Source organism: Rattus norvegicus, chromosome 1 (genome assembly GCF_021556685.1).
Source record: "Rattus norvegicus strain SHRSP/BbbUtx chromosome 1, alternate assembly SHRSP_T2T, whole genome shotgun sequence".
Lineage (NCBI taxonomy): Eukaryota > Metazoa > Chordata > Mammalia > Rodentia > Muridae > Rattus > Rattus norvegicus.
Genome location: NC_141534.1, coordinates 227,590,425 through 227,610,059, shown reverse-complemented (window position 1 = coordinate 227,610,059; position 19,635 = coordinate 227,590,425). Strand labels below are relative to the sequence as shown.

The window sequence follows — 19,635 nt, the reverse complement described above, 5'->3', positions numbered from 1 at the left end:
GTGTCTTCTTAAGGTCTCTACTCAAATGAATACATATGTGAGCGCATACCACACATCACAGACGTACACCAGAGAGAGAGAGAGAGAGAGAGAGAGAGAGAGAGAGAGAGAGAGAGAGAGAGAGAGAGAGAGGAGTTAAGTGTGAGGAGAGAATAGGAAGCTTCATATTTTGGTTTCTTTCAGGTCCTAGGCTAGATCAAAGGTATGTTTCCCATCCCTTAATTTGCCACTCAGTAGCTTCGCGATTGCCAAACTTGGTCATTACTGTCCTCTCCCACCAACTTGCAAATTCAGTGAGGGTAAGGACTGTGTACCACACAGATACTCCTTAGTCTATCACAGCAGGGTGTGGCTGGAATACATGACTTGTTAGGTGTTTCTTCTTCCTCTACGTCCAACTCACAGCTGACTCCTTCTTTCTTGCCTACTTAGGGCTCAAGCCAGCACAGGGAGTCATTTCACACCTTCATCCTATTCCCAACATCATGTCCCCAAATATTAGATCTTTGATGTTCCCCAAGTTTGATTCTTGTTATTACATTCTTAATTTACCTCTGAATCATTTCTTCTGACATATCTTTCTCTAAAATATGTATCTCAAGAGTGGTACATAGAGTCCTAGTTGAATATGGCTAGATGTAAGAGTTGTAAATGCTCTTATAAGTAAATAGGTCATTTCCCCCATACAGCACCCATAGGACCCCTAGGTTTCTATTTGCAGATCAAATCACATTGGGGCTTTTTCTATAAAACTCTCCATTAGTAGGTAAATCTCTTATGCTAGTCAGTATAATTTTATGTGAGCTCGTGGTATATCTCGTTGGAGCTCTTTGCCTGCCCTAGATGAGGCCATGGCTTTAATGATCAGCAAGGTGGATGGGGGGTGATAATGACTATTTCATCTTGTCCTGCCATGGCCCTGGCCTCACTGCCTGCCTCTCTTTTGATCCAGTCCAGCCCTAGTGGCTGTTGACACCATCCTTTCTCTTTTTCTTACCTCTCTTCCTCTTCCTCCTCCTCCTCCTCTTCCTGTTCCTCCTCCACTTCCTCCTTCCCTTTTTTTTTTTCCAACTCCAGACTTCCTCTGATCTTCCAACCACTTGATGCTCCTGTCTCATCTTCTCAAGTGCCGGGATTACAGTCATGTACCACTCACTGCACCTGGTTCCTATTGACGTTCCTTACATAGGTCAGATTCCCCTGACCTCTGTCTGCAGGATTTCCTGTAACTAGCTCCTGCTAAAATTCCAGTCTCTAATCAAATGGTTAGTTCTTGAATGACATTCTCTCTCACTAGCTCGCTGAGGTGAGGGCCTCTCTTCTCTTCCCACACCCTCTGTAATCTTTATCTGAATGCCTAAATGTATTTGTGAGCTTTCCTTTTTCAAGAGTGCCAAGGTGATCTCCTTAGTACTGAATGGACAGGAAACAAAACCTCTGTCTTCATGAAGCTTGCTTTCTTCTGTCCCTGGCCTGCATTTGTTGAAAAACATAATTATATTTTACTTGCCTTCTGCTAATTACCTGCTTTTGAACAATTTTGAAAAGGAGCATGTTTTATTGCATGATTCAGAAACAGGTTACTAAATAGACTGCTTAAGACATTGTAGCCGAAATGTAAGCTCTGAAATAAATGAACAGATGCATGGACCCGTGGCACAGTGAGTGAGCCTTGTAGGGGTCAGTGTGTAAATATCCATCACTTCCGTCTGTTTAGGGCTCAGGAAACCTGGAGATCCACAAGGCCATTGCCTGTCGTAGCATTTCATCCCTGGAGTTAGATGACTTGATAAAACCTGGAGCCCATGGAACACTGAGCCCACTTTCTGCCACCATTGGTAGACAATGATTTTGATTATTTATTCTGCTCTCTTCTGCCGCTGTGCCTCTCCTGGGGTCTGTGCCCCGCTGTCAGCTGCACAATTTGCATTCCTGCCAATTCAAATATTTATTCACTGTCCTCAGACACCAGTGAGGACAACATGATTGAAAAGCATCAACGGTCCCTCTAACCAAATAGTTTGTATTCTAGCACCATTGAACCTTCCAGAAAAAGCCAGCATAGGCATAGCTGCCAGAAGATCTACTTTGTATTCGAATGATATTTGAAGCAATTCTAAGTACAAGGCCAATTTGAATTTATGTATCTCTTAGTGCTGCCTGGCCCTTATAATTAGTTACACTCTTTGGGCATATAAATCTCTTAACCAATCTGTTATTCTTGGTAGGTTGAAGACTGTCAGGGAATCCCCTGCCAATGTGACAGCATTGTGTGATAACTAAATACAAATTTACTCAGGAAGAATATACATTATTGACAATTTACTTAATTATCTCTCTAAGCAGCTGAAGTATTGATTCTTTCAGTGCTGCTTCTGCCCTCAGAGGGAGCCTTGGGACATCTCAGCAGGGCAGATACAATAGACACTCAGGAAAGAAATGCTTAAAACATGCTTGGCCCCAAGGACAGCCTCAGTCTGGTTAGTAGGTCTGAGTCAGAGCCAGCAGTAATGCTATTTCCCAGACATCTACTTCCTTTGCAGAGTCCTATCAGAAAGATAAGGTGAGTTTTATCTGAAGAGAGTGTACAAACATCTGGGTCAGTTTGGACCCCACCCCTAGGAAGAGCACTGGTAGTACAGAAATTAGCAAGTGCTGAGGGACAAAGTGGGAGGTGAGAAGGTAGAAGAGGACATGGGAGAAAGGGGAAATCAGGAGCAAAACCAAATGACAACTGACTCAAGAGATCTGTGGAGACACTGTTTCAAATGTATGGTGGAACAGGATTTATTTTGGGGAGTGATATTGTATGTATGAGTGAATGTGTGCCTTCTCCTATGGGTGTACATAGTGACCAGAGACTCAACATCAGTATGTCTCCCTTAATCAGTTCTCAACCTTTTTATTAAACTCTTTAAAAACATTACCTTTATTTACTTGATGCATGTGCATATGTACTTTTGTCTTAGCCTAGACATTTTCTGTCTTTCTTGATCTTTTGATTTTGTTTGGGGATTGAGTTTTTAAGCTTTAAACAAAGACTCCCTACTTTGCCAAGCTGAGCTCAAGGACTGCTTTCTCAGCATCTTCAGCAACTGGTTCTACAGATGCACACCTTGACACCCATCATCTTTCTTTTCTTACTAATTCCTTTTGTTTTAATAAATGTTCTTGTGAGATTTGTTAGGGAAACAAAGACCTTTTGTCAAAACAGATTGTGTTTTGACAAAGAGAGACATAACAATAGGAATAGATAGATAGATAGATAGATAGATAGATAGATAGATAGATAGATAGATAGATATAGATAGATAGATGCATACATACATACATACATACATACATATATACATATGAGTATATACCACATCTGTGAACACAGCTGCGTGTTACTCTTTCACTGGCCCATCAGAAAAATGTTTCCATGTTACATACCATTGAGAAAGAGGATGCTACTGGCAATCTGCTGGCTGAGCTTACCTGCACATTCACATCTCGTTTGACAGACGAGCCTTCAAGCTGTGTAGACATATGGATACAATCTTCATCTGAAAATGTGTTCTGATAACACCATGTAGGCTAATACTGTAGGGGCGAGGTGAGGTGGGGAAAGTTCAATCTAATCTTATCACCTAAACGCTTTCTTTCATAACTGAATTTCCACCCTTCTCCTGACATGAAATGCTAGGCGAGCAAGTTCACTAAGAACAGTCTATCGATAAATGAGGAAGAGATGCTAGCCAAGAGCAGAGAGCCTTTACACACATGCAGATGAATGAGCCCATCAGAAAGCCACGAATAACACTAAACGGTCAAATGTAAAACACAGCTTTTGTTCATGGTTAAATGGGAGGTCAAGAGCTCAGGTGTAACAGTTTGATGGAGTCTAAGCCACTGGTCTGAGAAGGCAGATGACTGCTAAACACATTCCTTTAGACTGCAGAAAAAAATCAAAATGTGCAGTCACATTTACTTTTATTCTATCCTCTTCAAATTTGCAACTTAGCACACTTTTAAAAGTATGTGAGCATATTTGCGGGCACTAGTACATAATAAATGATGTTGATTAATAGTGAATAATTTATACACACATAATAGATTTTTTAATCCAATAAGGTGATCAGTACAAAAATAGAGATTACTATCTGAGATTTCCGTTGTTAGTGAAGCTGTAATATGACTAGAACTAGAAATCTAGGAAGTACAAATGGAGCTAACTTCTATCCACTACTTACCTGAGTGTTTGAGTCACTGGCCACGTTGATCACAAGATGCTGAAGTTCAGTAGAGTTTCAATGGTTCAACCAGGAAAATGGGGGAGAAGCTTTAAGATCATCAGGCGAAAGCAGGCATCTGGCAATGCTGAATTATAAGAGAATAGATAATGTTTCGTGGAACATTTAATAGGTGTGGTCTAAAAAAGTCATAGTGGAAGTAATTTAAATGACCAGCACCTAAGGAGCTGAGGGCCTAGGGCTTCCCTAAGGATACAGATTTGCTGTGCCCTTTAGTCTTTCTTTTGGGCAGCATTAGTAAGCAAAGCCTCACAGTAAGGGAATGCAAGCCAGATTTCAGCAAGAAGAGAGGCCAAAGAGCTAAAGAAGGATAAAAGAACCCTGACATAAATGCCTCCTGTGGTCAGTTCTTCTTAGGTGACTAATTCATTGCTAAATCACACATATATTCTACAGTAAAAGATCACTCCTAAGATACCACATTTCCTGTCTCAATTCAATAAGGTATAGTCATCTAAGAAAAAAATTGAAAAAGTAAATTATACTAGTTTAACTTATGTGCTTCCTTAATTATAGAACCTAAAGTTGATGTAAGTATAAGTATGTAAGTAGTAAGAATAAGTTGACCTTCCTTGAATAGTGTTAAATCTTTAGAGGCCCATCTTAATTTAAAAGATTCCCCCTTTTCATACAGCTTATATGTCCCTACTTGACTCCCACTCAATGGGAAGGCTGTGAACACTGCAGAGAACAAAAAACTCCCTAGCAGAGAACATCACTGACGTCTGCGCTGCTATTGAGAACAGGCTCCACTATACCCTTGGAGACAGGAGTTTGTGATAAGGTCCAGGGATGATCATTCCCCAAGGATACAGTCAAATCATGACCAAAGAAATAGTCCAGAGCTCTCAGGGCAGAGTGAACAGCAGAGTCCTGCCTGTCCACCCCCATGAAAATAAGACAATTAACCTCCATCTTCTCTGGAAAAGGGAAACAGGTCCCGCCTTGAATAGGCTCTGCTTGCAGCTTGCACCTTCGCCTTTGTGGGATGTGACCAGCTACAGGCCACTAATTGTCCTTAATAACTTTGCTTGTAAATGGCTGAGGCTTTCTCTGAATTCTGACTGACCAACATATGTTCTCAGCTCAAAGCTTGACACGATCAAATAACCAGAGCTCTTTAAACATCTGACTTTAGGTAGCATCTTCCACGACAGTTAACACTCTAGCTTATTTATATTCCTCTTTCCCCTCCCAATTCCCTGACAACACTCACTGGAAGCCAGGCTTTGAACAACCCCACCTTACCATTGAATGCTGAGTTGAGTTAGGGTTACCTTCTAAGTTTAGGGTTGTTAACTCTTAACACAATAACCACTAGCTCACCAAAATCCAAACCATTTAGCTCATCTCCAACTTGTAGATCTTCTGGGGCAAAAACAACCGATAACAATGAAGGACAAAACCTAACAGGCACCCATAGGCTATTAGAAGGCTCAATTCTGAGTCTCTGCATTATTCGTGTGTGCAAACTGTCATAAAGGTGGTCAGATTTTCTGTGCAACCAAGCTGGAAAAGTCCCTGCACTCAACAACATTGGTATGGGCATTTCTGAGGCTTGGTTCTATTTTACATTTTCATGAGTGACCAGCTTAAAGGAGCATCGAGCAAGTGCATTAAGTTCCTAGATGGGAGAGAGGACCAGAACATTAGGGAGTGGGATTAGAATTCCCCCAGCCCTTGCTAAATTAGCAAAACTGTCAGAGGTAAGTATGTTCATTGGGACAAGCAGGAAAAACTGAGCTGCCCAGAGGCAAACTGAGTAGATGCAAGATATTGGGGAAGGTGGGCTATAAAGAATGTGAATGCAGAAATAGACTCCTGGTGGGAACTGAACTATCCATGGTGTCTACTGACGACTCTGTAGCCCTGAAAATATATTCAGATCCCCATTCTATACAGTATGAAAGGAGAAAGCATACTCATAGAATTTCCAAGAAGGCCAGGGAAGCTTTCTTTCTCACCAGCACTTAGCTTCAGATTCCTGGGTCCACTCCAGTAGCCTGATTTTAGGATCATTTCATCATCCTGTTTTAGTTTACCTTATTACAAACTGCATTGACTCAGATATTAAAAACCACTTCATTGCCAGAGCACATCATCACAGCCTCCTGCAGAATGGCCTCCTTGGTTTTTTGTTGTTGCTGCTGCTGTTTTTTGGTTTTTGGTTTTTGGTTCTTTTTTTTTTTTCTTGGCTTCTTCTTGTTATTGTTTAAAATAGGGTCTCACTATGTAGCTCTGGCTAGCCTGGAACTCTCCATGTAGATCAGGGTGGCCTGGAACTCACACAGATCTGCCAACCCCTGCCTCTAAGTGCTGGGATTAAAAGCCAGGACTACCACACTAGACTACTTTTTGGCTCTTGTTCAACCCTCCCAACTAAACCTCTACTGTAAGGAACTTAACAGGTAGTGCCTAAGCAAGTATGATTCTAAGCCTTAAAAGAGAAGCTGAAAGAAATGAAGACTCAAGCTGATAATACTACAGCCAGAGCTTGCAAACTTTTCCTATGAAGTGACAAAGAGTTCAGATTTGGGCCTTGGTTGTAGCTCCTCATGGCTGACACTATAGTGTAGGAGTATCCTGATATAACATGAATGGACAAGTGTGGGGCTGGCTCTACAGCAGACCGGAGTTTCCCAACTTGTTTCCCATTCAGTTTTGGAATCATCAACTTTCAGAGTCTCAGCAGGCATCTTGTCAACCAGCTCGCTCATTTTGCACATTCGAAATCCAGGACCTAGAAAACATGATGATTTTTATTCAAGTTCACAGGATATTTAAAGGAAACCTTCCAACTAGAAAAGAGTATCCCAGCTCCAAGGTTAATGCTCTCTACTCTAACCATCATCAGGCTGTTTCCAGAAAGTTCTGAGGATCCTTGCTTATCTCTGAGGCAGCAGAGCCTCTTCAAGAAGCTTTACCATAATGTCTGCTGTCGTGTCTTAGTACAATATGTAGTACATGGTTGAAGTGGCATCTCTCACTAGGCAGGGTCAAGACAAGCCTGTGACTAAAGCCTTGGGGTGGAACTGCCTCTACCCCGCAACCAAAAGGTTTTCAGATAAGCAGAAAGACAGCCCAGAAAAGTTAGCTTAGAAAGGATAGTTTTTCCACTGAGTTCAAAGGGTAGGGTAGTTGTAGTTTACCTGAAGCTAAAGTTGCCTGAAGCAAACTGAAGTTAAAATCTTCATGTGCCAAAAGAAATCACTTAGGGTAAAGTTGTTCTTTGTGAATGGAAAGGAGTAAGGCTGGGTTGGAGATCAGATGGCAGGACAAACTGCTAGAGGTACCTGCTTGAAAGAATGTGAGGCCACAAAGGCAATGGAATCCCCATGGTAATGAGGTCCAAGAGTAGTACCTTTGGGGCAATGCCGGACATCGACTGAAGGTGGTGACCCTTGTCAAAAGCAGCAACTTAAAATCCTGTTCTGAGTCAACAGGGACTCACTGAGTCACTACAACCAATGAGAATAGAACGTTTCTTCCAGGAGAAAAGCACAAAGTGGGTGTTATATTGGGGAAAATATTTGTTGAGATTTCAAAGGAGACACCCCAGTAACAGTCCCTCCTGTTGAAGTGCATCTGAAACCCATGTCTCAGGGTCAGAAGCTGGTATATCTTTTCAAATGTGTATACAGACATGCCCAGGCTCAGCAGAAGCCAAAAGGACCCTGGGCTTTGTGTCTGCAGTGCTGGGGACCAAGGCCAGGATCATCTGTCCTACGTAAGTACTCTAGCCCTGAACTAAGCTCCCAGCCCTGAGGACAGGAGGTTCCTAACGAGGATCAGGGTTGATCTGGAATTTGAAGACCCAGTAGCTTAAGCCTATTTTTCCTTGAAAGTTGGGGCCAATTTTTTTTATGAGAAGTCTCGTTTTACTACCTTTGGTAAAGATAAATTACAATGTGCTTTATGAAACTAATTAAAATAGTGCAATCTGTTCAAATATCATTTCTGGGCAGTACATTTCATAAAAATATTCTGGAAGATTAGCTGCCTCCAACCACAACTTTTCCAAAGTCCATTTTTCCAAATAGCGAACTTGTGGTGATCATAATTTTTCATGATTGTGGTATTTTTTCCAGATGATCCAGGAGCCTGTACCTCGTGTGCGACAGGATATTACATGTAAGTCTGGCCCTCTTCGTTCATGACACTAACTTTTCTGCAGCTTAGGTATCACTGACTTAACCCTAACTCCAGGTGACTAAAGCACAGGGTCCCTGCAACCTGAAGCAACTATCCTGTGGGAGCTATTAATGAGTGAATCTTGGAATTGGGAGTAAGAGTCCAGATGTTTTCTTGCCTTGAAAGGAAGCCTTCTTGTTCCTGATCCTGGAAGTCATCCACCTTGACACTGGTGTCTAGGAATCTTGCCATGGGTCATCACCATTCAAATCTTGCTTTTTATGGACAGGCGTTAATAATATCAGCCTTTGAGAAAGCTGGTTCCCAATGTCTGTGTGGGGACTTTGTCCCTAACCAGAGTCAGATGATGTGCCAAGGGAAACCAGGTGAGACACTTACCTCTTAATTGCCTCCTGGGTGATGAAAGGCATGGACCACTAACTAAAATGATACTGATAAGCATCAGACTAACGTTCTCCCATACAAATCTATAAAAGGCAAGCCTGCATGTTTCAACACTACCGCCTGTCCTACTGCTTTCTCCTCCAGCTTGCGTCACTGCCAGTGCTAGAAGAAAACCAACACAAACAGAAAAACGATAGGGAAGGGTAGGTCAGACTAATCCATGTCCACCATGGGTCCTGTTCGACCACCCACAGCTCTCTCATCCTCTTTTCTCTGTCTTTCACAGCTTGTAAGCAACTTGGGAAGATCAGGGAGGCTCACTCTACAGCAAAAACTAGTGGCAAGCCCACATCTCCATTTCTGTGGGTCTCTACCTTCTGTCACCCTATTGTCTCCCCTTGGCAGATTCTAAATCTCAGAACAGTAGATGGGAAGGTGGTGGAAGCAGTGGGCTAGACAGGGGGAAAGGGCAGCCCAGCAGGCTGAAGCATCTCAGAAGGATGGGCCACCCTGAGTTCCTGACTTATCAGGCAAGAAGTATTTCAGATTTCACATTTTTTCTCAGATATTGGAATGGTTACATATAAATGAGATATCTTGGGGAGGGGCCATGTCTCAAACTAGAATCCATGTTTCATATATACCACAGAAGGGCATAGTTGGTGCAACATTTTATATGCTATTTAAAAAATAAATTTCGAGTGTGAAACAAAATTTTGCAGCATCTTGTCAGTTTCTCAAAAAGTTCTTAATTTGGGAGCATTTTCAGATTTGGGTGATTGGGGATGTTATTTTATTTTATGTGTATGAGTATTTGCTTGCATTCACTTGTATATATATGCACCAGATAAAAACATAGGCATAGGATCCCTCGGAACTGAAGTAATAAATGGTTGTGAGCTGCCATGTGGATACTGGGAAACAAACCCAGGTCCCCTGCAACAACATCCAGTGTTCTTAACTGCTGAGCCATCTCCCCAGACCCTGTTCGTAGTCTTCTGGTTATAATCTAGCTTCCCTAGAACAGTTGGCCACTACAGTGACTATGTTGTCATATCATTCTGATTCATTTGTACAGCTTTTCCATTTCACAGAGAAGGGGTAAGAGGATAACTCAATGGAAGGGCACTGCCTTGTTTATGCATGGCCCGAGGTTTGACCCTCAGGACTAGAAATGAACACATTAAAAGATAGCGGGAGGGGCTGGGGAGACGGCTCAGTGGTTAAGAGCACTGACTGCTCTTCCAGAGGTCCTGAGTTCAAATCCCAGCAACCACATGGTGCTCACAACCATCTGTAAGGGGATCTGATGCCCTCTTCTGGTGTGTCTGGAGACAGCTCAGTGTACTCATATAATAAATAAATAAATCTTTTAAAAAAAAGATAAAGGGATGTTGAAGAGGCCACAGGTTGATGATTATGAGACAAAGTTGGATAATATTTAATGAATGGAAAATAACTATAATGTATCATCTGCAGTAGCTACAGCAAGGGCTCTCATACCAAAGATGAACGGCAGACATTCAGGCATTTCCTAGAGAGGTCACAAAATGTCCCATGAAGAACTGAAGACTTTACTTTCATTCTCTCTACCTGTCCACCCCTCCCACAACACACACACACACACACACACACACACACACACACACACACACACAGAGAGAGAGAGAGAGAGAGAGAGAGAGAGAGAGAGAGAGAGAGAATGACCACATAGAAACCAGTGGAAATTCTATACTTTTTCCTCTGATGTTCCCCTCCCCTTACCCTGTGTTCCTCCAACCTAACTCCTGGCTGAGTCTTGGATTTAACCCCTGTACAAATGCCTTTCCTGCACCTGCTTCCTCTCCCACCCCCATGACACATGACACTCACAAGATCATTGATGTGTTTCATAAAACCCTTTGAGAAAGAACTAAACTGAAATAGCATGCCCTATAGCCCTAAGACATGAGATAACTGTTTCAAGAAACACATGTTTACGCCATTTCAGGCTACTTAGCATCAGTGACTAGTTGATGAAGTGCTGGACGAAATAAGCTGTTAAGAAGGAATGTGACCATTTTCCTCGCTGACTCATTGATGCTTTGAAATTCACCAGAGGGCAAGAGTCGGCTTCACTGCCCTGCCCTTCCAAGTGAATCACAACATCTTGCTGTATGATGAGCTTAGTGGATCACCTATGCAAGAATCCATATGTGCGGATGCATAGGCATGTGTTAGCATGTGTTGGGGATGTCAAGGTATTTCCTTGTAATTAATGATCTGGCCACAGATATTCTGGCAAGTTGCATGGACCCAACACTGGGCTGTCTCTCACTTTCTAAGAGAACTATACAAGCTACCTATTCCAACAAACTTTGGTTAAAACCCAAGTTCTACCTTTTAGGAGATGTTGGACACTTGATGCTCAAGCATTGTTTCCCATGTGTAGACATTAAAAATCAGTAATGTCTTCCATATGGGGTTTGTGCACAGACTTGAATGAACTGATACTTAACAACCAGCACATAAATCAGTCTCAGTGACCCTCTCCTCCCCGCATCCTCTCAGCAGCACTCCCCCCATAAGGTACAGAAGACGTAGTAAATGCCTTGGTTTGATTGAGCAGGACAGACCAAGTGCAGGTTTCTGCCTTGAGCAACCTGTTCAGTGTGCTACAGATAAACGAGTATGAGGAGATCAAACTGTGGTGGTTCCAGCACGCCAGCCCACCTCATGGAAACATGGCATCATCTCCCCTAGGTTTGAGCGGCATTGCTACAAAGCCTGCCCTGAGAAGACCTTCGGTGAGAAATGGGAATGCAAAGCCTGTGGCACTAACTGTGGCAGCTGCGACCAACATGAGTGCTACTGGTGTGAGGAGGGCTTCTTTCTCTCAAGTAAGCTGGACGTCAGTGACCCATGGGGAAGAAAAGGCCACCACTGCAATGGGAACACCCCTAGGATGATTTCAGAGTCTTTCGCTGCTGGTGTCTATGGTCCAAAAAGGAATTTTAATGTAGTTTGAAAATAAACATTAGCCTGCTGCATCCAGTATTGAAGCATAGTTCACGTTTCACTAATTAACCTCAAGTTTCTCCAAGATGGTGGGAACAAGAGAGTTAAGTAGAAACCGTGGGTGCTGAGATGGGAGGAGACCTGGAAATTAATGTTTCAGAGCTGAAGTCACCTGGGCTATTCGGAGCCATGGCCCTTTTATTGAAGTAAAAAAACCCTCAAGAAAAGAAAATCATATTACAGATTCATGTGCACTGTATAACTGAAAAAGAGCCATTTTCTTAGATTTTTGGTCAACTCATTGGCTTTGTTGGAAAGATAGTTCGGAAGGAATTTTACTACGAGTCTTCCAACTAGGAACTGGATAGCTCAGTGACCTTGATCATTGAGGATGGAGAATACTACAATTTTCAGTGAATCAGCGGTTCCCGTGTTCTCCCTCTCTGCTCACCCTCCTGTACTCCCCCTTCCCTGTCTGTGTGTGTATACACACATGCATACACATGTGTGTAGCATCTATGTAGAGGTCAAAGAACAACCTCAGGTTCCTTCCATCTTTTGTTGGAGGCAGGCATTCTCCTTGGCCTGGAACTTTGTCAAGCAGGCTAGATTAACTGGTCAGTGAACTTCTAGGAATCCACCTGCCTCCCCACCCCATCTTTCTATCACTGAGCTTAAAGCAGCCCTCCAATACCCACAGTGTCCAACTTAAATTTACGTTTCAGAGGTCTAAACTCAGGTCCTTGTGCCTGCAAGACAAGCATGTTACAGCCCCTCAATAACTCACTTCCTTTCTCTCTTTTTGAGACAGAATCTCTCAGTGCAATCCGGTTAGTTGCCCTAGAACTTGCTCTGTAGACCAGGATGACTTCCAACTTTTAGATATCCTCCTGCCTCTGCCTCCCAAGTGATGGGATTAAAATTGTGTGCCTCAATAGTTCTCTTCATAGGATCATTTTACTTGTAGTTTATTAAGGCTTAGAGGTGTTTGAAAATCTTTATTCAAAGTTCCTTGCCCTTTATACTTGGAAATTTTATATTTAAGTTGAAAGGGGAAAAAAAGTATTGCATTTATTCATTGAAATAACCTAAAGCCATCTTGGTTCGCACATATGCAATAAAAATGTCCTGAAAAGTCTCTCAGTATCTGGCTTTACATAGTGCCAGAGCCCAACTGACCAGAGTCCTTCCTTCATATGTTTCCCCTGATCTTCCAAAGGTGGCAGCTGTGTGCAAGATTGTGACCCTGGCTTCTATGGAGACCAAGAGTTGGGAGAATGCAAGCCCTGCCACCGAGCCTGTGAGACTTGCACCGGCTTGGGCTACAACCAGTGCAGCAGCTGTCCAGAAGGGTTACAGCTGTGGCATGGGACGTGTATCTGGCCCACCTGGCCCCATGTGGAAGGCAAGGTCTGGAATGGTACGTACCTGCCAGAGGGAAGCCCAGTGTCTCCTCTGCCTTCCTCCCTCCTTGGCACTGTTGCTGAGGATGTTTTGAGGGAGAATCACGTTTGTTCCAAGACCCCTAAATCTTAGGGAGCTTGTGAAACTCTCAGGTAGGAAGCTGAAGTAGGTATATGGCCCATAAAGGGCACAGCAGAGGAGAAGGTGGCATTGATCTAAAAGAGTGATATGGGAAGTAGCCTGACTCCCCTCTTCTCTCAGGCTTCAGAGCAGCTTCTCCGGCATGTGTGTCTCTACAGTAAAGCAAACCTTCATCTCTGGGGCCACCTTTTAGGTGACCCTGACACACTGGAACTGACAAGCTCTCTAGAGAGCTGGCACTGGTCTCTTGAAAGCTGCTCTTTCTAGCTGCGGTGGTAGCACATATCTCAATGGTACAGCACTTTCTTAGTTAGGTGCATGTGACGCTGGATTTGATCCTCAACTTGGGGGAGAGAGAACATTGCCCTCCCAGGTGCATAAGTGGAAAGCTTGGTCTTCAGAGGAAGTGTGAGCAGGGGAGTAGACATGTGGGAGCTGGGACTCTGATGGGATATGTAGGAATCTTCTCCTCTGGGAATCTTAAGACTTGGCCTCTGCATCTCTGCGGCCCCACTATGGGCTTCTTTCAAGGTAATAATCTTTCTATGACACCTTCCATGTCTGAGAAGGTTAAAAGCCCAACTCCTTTTTGAGGGACTCTGATTCACACTTAGTGACACTGTGGAAAATATAAGGTGCTCTCATATTTCGGGGCAAGGGTCCGCTCAGTAGAGACAGTGGCAGCTGTTGGAGGCTACACAAGACAAAGAGGAAGTTGCCCCGCTGGTTTCAGAGAAAGGGTGTCACAGCCGCCGTCCACTATGACACTTCTGCACATCTGACTTTCCTAAGACAGCAACCAAAAGCCAGAGCACCCCAGGCTGTTTCCGACACAGAGCTAAGAAAGTGACTCCAGATTGGGCTATCTCCTGTGAATTATAGCTGGACCAAGAATGCTGAAAACCAGTTGGTCTGGCGTGCGGGCTTTAAGAGGTAGTCCAAGCCAAGAGGGAAACGGTCTGGTGCTGTGTTTCTTTCTCTGAACATCTGTATTTTATCTGGCATCCAGATGATGAAAAGGCACAGGGAGCCAAGAGTCAGAGCCGACTCGATTCCCCAAATGATTGCATGTCTCTTCAACTGGACTACGCATTTTGCAAGCAAAAAATCAGACTTTGATTGTTCTCCTTTGTCAGAGCACCACACCCACCCCTTCTCTGCCCCTCCCCAACCCCTCTGAAATCACACTGTGATACTTTTTGAAAAAGAAGGATTCATTCCATTTGGAGGCCACGCACTAATAAGGGAATAGGGGAGCAGAAGAGAATGTTTCTCGTGGCTGGACTAAAGCAATAAAGCCGGTGGCGTAGCTGCACTTTCCCTGTCTGTGATCTATGAAGTAAGACATGCAAAGCATGAAGAGAGAGGGGGAACATTTGCTCACTAAGCAAGGTAAAGCTACAGTGTGCCTTCCCCAGTGGAAGCACCGAGAGCGCTAGTTAATGGGAAATACCTTCCATTAAGTCTGGGGAGGATTGTTGCCAAAGCCTTCATCGTTCTCCTGCCTTCTTCCCCCCCCCCAAAAAAAACAAGGTCAGGAGTGTAATAGGAGAGCGGAGGGTTCCAGAGAGCGGACGCTAATTAACCACACCTTTCAGATGATGGGAAACAGATTTCAGTCATTCTAGGTCAATCCCGAGGAGACCTGAACAAATCACCGAGTGTTTACAAGAGAATGTAGCTGCCTAGGTAGGAGCAGCCAGGTCTTCAGCCTGCTATCTGGGGGGAGAAAAAAATTCAGGGATAGGTAGGACAGTAATATGGCCTGAACTTCAGCTTACTCCTTCTCCCACACTACTTCCAATGGAACACCATCATAGTTGCATCCCCAGGCCTTGGCCAGTCCGTGGGTCTACGTGTGCTCTGGGAAATCACCTTGAGTCGGAACTGCTCCGTTCTTTCCTTAGCACTGTGGCTAGCCAGGAGGATAGTGATACCAGCCATCCTTCTTTGTCAGTTACCAAGAGAGTGAGTTCCCCTTCTCCGGCTACAGCCAAGGACAGAGAAGACTCCGCTCACCAGGGCCTGCCAGGTAGACCCTGCAGCCAAGACCCTTGAGTCTCAAGAATGGTCTCCTACATTTTCTAGCCATCAAAAAAAGTCACAGGAAGGCCCTCTGCCCCACTCCCTAAGCATTGTGATAATGACTGGATAGTGTCCCCAGTGTCAGGAATACTGCAGGTGATCTGCATGTGGTGTTGTTAAAATGTGCTGGAGCGGCAGGCCATCAGCTCTCAGGACATGGCTTCACCAGACCTGGGAATGCAGTTTCTCTGTCACTGCAAAGCGGTTTGGTCTTCTGAAATGTTTTCTCCTCTGGTAGTCTGGAAAAGTTCCTGCACACATGCCTGGGAGTCCCCCAGCCCACCTATTTCCCTCATGGATTAGAACCAGGCCATAGCAGGCTCTAATTACAGATCGCAATGAAGGACCAATCTACAAAGCACAGCTTGGTGAAGGAACGTTTTTATCTCTGACCACATCCTAACAACTCTTCGCTAGCTGCTCTTTTGATCTTAATTCCCAAGTTCTGGGAAATGCTGGAGTCGGTGATTTTGTGGGAGGAAAGTCGGCCTCTTTGTGGAGAGATAAACGTTGCAGAATAGTAACTGCAGATGGCTTTGAAAATGCCACAGGTACTTGATGCCTGGAAGGGATTTACCCATCTATGTGTATAGTTGCCTCAGAAGGGGAGATGGTGGTATTTTTAGTTACCTAACCAATAGGAAAGCATAGTGGGAAGAGCTGTGAGGTAAGTAATCCTCAGTGGTCCAAAGGGACCATTTGTACTGGCTCGCCCTGATGGCTAAGCATCCAGAAACTATGTAAGTGCACTGTCAGACTATTGACAGCCTAAACTTAGCTGTGGCAGGAATGTTTACACCACAGACATTGGCCACACTACAAATCAGTCTTGTCTCACCAGCAAAGCACCGCTTTGATCTCCCTCGGGTGACTTGAAAATTAAAATTAACTGCTTAAAAACTTGGAACCCAGCACCGCAAACGGGTGACAATGAAAAGGACCAGAGGAAGAGCAGTAAGCCTAGAATCTGAGAGCTCTGCATTCAAACCCTGCCCCGGATGCTCACTGCAGTGTAACCCTCAAATGTTCCTCCTCCCCCTCTGAGCCTTAGTTCCCTCATTTGTAAAATGAGAGCTTGAGACCACTGTGTATATCATCTCATATCTGAGAGACCGTTTTCATCCCACAGAACATGAAGAGTCCTGTTTTCTGACCCTTTGACCGGACTGAACACCATTTCCCTTACACAGCAGTGCTCCCTGAGTCACACAGGAAAGTCGGTGGGAGGTGAAGAAGCGTTGAAGAGTGGTAGGGATCTAGAGAAAACAGCCGTCGGAGAATGCAGGCGCTAGCTAACCAACCAGATTGCTTCAGAGCCAGTCTTGACCAGCCAAAGTGCGCCCCCTCAAAGATGTCTATGCGGCTTCTTTATAACAGCAATCATGACACGGATGTGGGGCTAAGCAATCTATAAATATAACCCCGCAAAATGAAATATGATTCATACAAATGCATACGTGAAAAGTTTACAAAGATGCCTTGAGGAAAAAAAGACTGCTGAATGGCGCATGCAGCCTTGGTGGCCTACATGAAGAGGGTGTGAATGATTCCAGTCCACAAGCCCTTACATCTCAGGCTAGATCTGTGTGGCAAAGAATACACAGCAGATATTTTAGGGGGGTGGTGAGGAGGGGGATGGGTGAAGCTTATCTTCTTCATGGTCCTTCAATCATTAAAACAAAACACTTTATTTTTTTTAATAAAAAAAAAAGAAGCCGTACCCACTGAAAAGCCATCTTTGGTGAGGAGTCTGCCGCAGGATCGACGAAAGTGGAAAGTTCAAATCAAAAGAGGTAACAGGGAAATAGGGAGGAGAGGTCGTCACCCTACAGCCATCTCCACTGTGCAGAAAGCCACAAGATAGTCACAAGGCCAGGAGAGTGGGGTTACAGGGAGAGGAGGCAGGAGGGCCGTAATCCATCAGCGAACACTTGGGAATCTGTGAGATCCAACCACAGAGGTTCCTGTTACATCTAAGGTCATCCACAGTGCGCTGAGGACTATGCCTGGGAAAGGGCATCTAATGAACCCATGCCTGGCTACAGCTGGAGTCAGCCATAGGGCGCTGCCTAGCAACCATGAGCCATTGGGCTCCGTCTTTACACTCTAGCCCTGCAAATCTTTAAAAGACCAAAGAATCAACATGTGCCTTCCTGGTTACTGTGGTGTCATTTAAAATGACAAAGACCGGAAAACTAAATGGCTATGATAAGAGGGATGAAGTGTGTTGTATACGTGGGGTAAAATTTTAGAATTATCGAAAGGAACGAGGAGATCCTAACGTCTCTGCAAAGCTTTCTTTCTTAAAAACGAGTTTTATTAAAACTAAGGTAAGCCAAGCGTTGTGAAGCGTGCCTGTAACCCGTGTACCTAGGAGCAGGGATGTGGGGCTCACAAGGTCAGGGCCAGGCTAGACTAGGCTACAGAGCAAGACTCAAAATCAACAGCAACAACAACAATAACAACAACAGCCATTACACACACACAAAAACAAACCCCACAATACAAAGTGATAAAAGTGTGCATAGATTCGAGGTGCAGATATATGATCATATGACTATCAATTATTAATAAGAAAATAAGAAGGACTCTGACTTTCTACAGTTGCCTCTGACTAATGGGTACCATTCTTGGCTGAAGAAATTTCTCTCTCTCTCTCTCTCTCTCTCTCTCTCTCTCTCTCTCTCTCTCTCTCTCTCTCTCTCTCTCTCTCTCTCTCTCTCTCAGTAGTGTTGGCAAGGCTAGAATTTCTGGAGTAGGGTAAAATGGGAACCATGAGCAAGTTCAAGATTTCCTCGCTGAGCTTGGCTAATCTTTTACAAACTTCTGCTGCTGCTTAATTCCTGTGAACTGCTTGTTCAGAGCTCCCTCTGCTGGACTCAAGGGGACATTGACGAACTCTATACCTACATTTTACAGGAAAAACAGCAAATTGCCAGAATGTTATATATTTGTATTAATAAAAATGTGTGTGAATATCCACTGAATTTCACAAATATATGAAAAAATCAAACTCATACCTTTGTGAATAAGGCATCTTAGTATAAAATGAGGAAGTCAGCCTGTGGCCAGACACAGCACAGTTTCGTGAGACTCAGGATTAGTGACCATCACTCTTTGAGCATCCCAGCATGCATCTGCCTTCATGATGCCTCCTCTTATGGCCCAGTGCTGTCTCCAGGTGAAAATGCCCCCAGGGCAGAACTGCATTCTAGGAAGCCTGTAGACTTTTGTGACAACTGCTGTCCCTGGACTCTGTACAGGGTACTTAGGTGTTCCCAGTGGATCCTCCAACTCCGGGAAGGAAATATCAGCTCTCATTATATACTTACTGTAAAGGCTAGGGCAGACTTATGACTCCAAACTACAAAAGTCTTGCCAATCAGCATCGTAGCCTGCGCAGTCATTTAGACACACGTGCATTGAGTATGTATATGCATGTTGTTGTGTGCATTCTGTGTGCATATGACACGTGTATGCTTTTACATCAGTCTGTACTCCACCTTAGTCTCCTCCCCAGTAAGACTTGGCAGCTTTATAATAATAAATGATGTCATAGAACCAAGACAGGCCTCCTGGTGCCCTTCCCAGTGTGGATTAAGAAAGGAGCGAGGCTAGAGAGATGGCTCAGCGGTTAAGAGCACTGACTGCTCTTCCAGAGGTCCTGAGTTCAGTTCCCAGCAGCCACATGGGCACTCACAACAATCTGTAATGAGATCTGATGCCCTCTTCTGATGTATTTGAAGACAGTAACAATATACTCATATGTAAAATAAGTTAATGTTTTTTTAAAAAGGAGAGGGAAAGAGAGGGAAGGAAGAGAGAGACAGACAGACAGAGAGAGAGAGAGAGAGAGAGAGAGAGAGAGATTGATTACAGGGGTCTCAGAAATGTGTTGGAAGAAAAATTAAGGAAAAAGAAAGGAAGCAGGTGGGGCTCTGCTACTGAGCCACCGTGCTAAGCACTTAACACGCACACTGTCTTTACCGAGCGAGCTACTGGGTTAAACACTCCATGCAGTGTCTTACTGAGCACTGTGCTGAGTATACACTTCACACACAATGTCAGCATCGAGCAGGACACGCATTGTCTCACTGCACTTCACAGTTGCACAAGGGAGAAACCATTTTCTCCCATTTTAGAGACACAGAAAGTAGGACTCTGAGAGTTTAATTAC

General features: G+C 44.0%; 1 protein-coding gene across 3 annotated transcripts in view; it reads left to right on the top strand.

The window, feature by feature from the left end:
• Nucleotides 1-19,635, top strand: part of Pcsk5 (proprotein convertase subtilisin/kexin type 5) — a 431,011-nt gene that overhangs the window by 364,751 nt on the left and 46,625 nt on the right. For 2 of the 3 annotated variants that reach the window (XM_087575048.1, XM_087575011.1), the window contains 4 exons: nucleotides 8,384-8,426; nucleotides 11,574-11,710; nucleotides 13,048-13,248; nucleotides 17,171-17,251. In XM_087575048.1, coding sequence (XP_087431174.1) covers nucleotides 8,384-8,426; nucleotides 11,574-11,710; nucleotides 13,048-13,248; nucleotides 17,171-17,251 — 462 coding nt within the window. The remainder of the gene's footprint in view (nucleotides 1-8,383; nucleotides 8,427-11,573; nucleotides 11,711-13,047; nucleotides 13,249-17,170; nucleotides 17,252-19,635) is intronic. The other variant, XM_087575031.1, reaches the window with a different exon arrangement.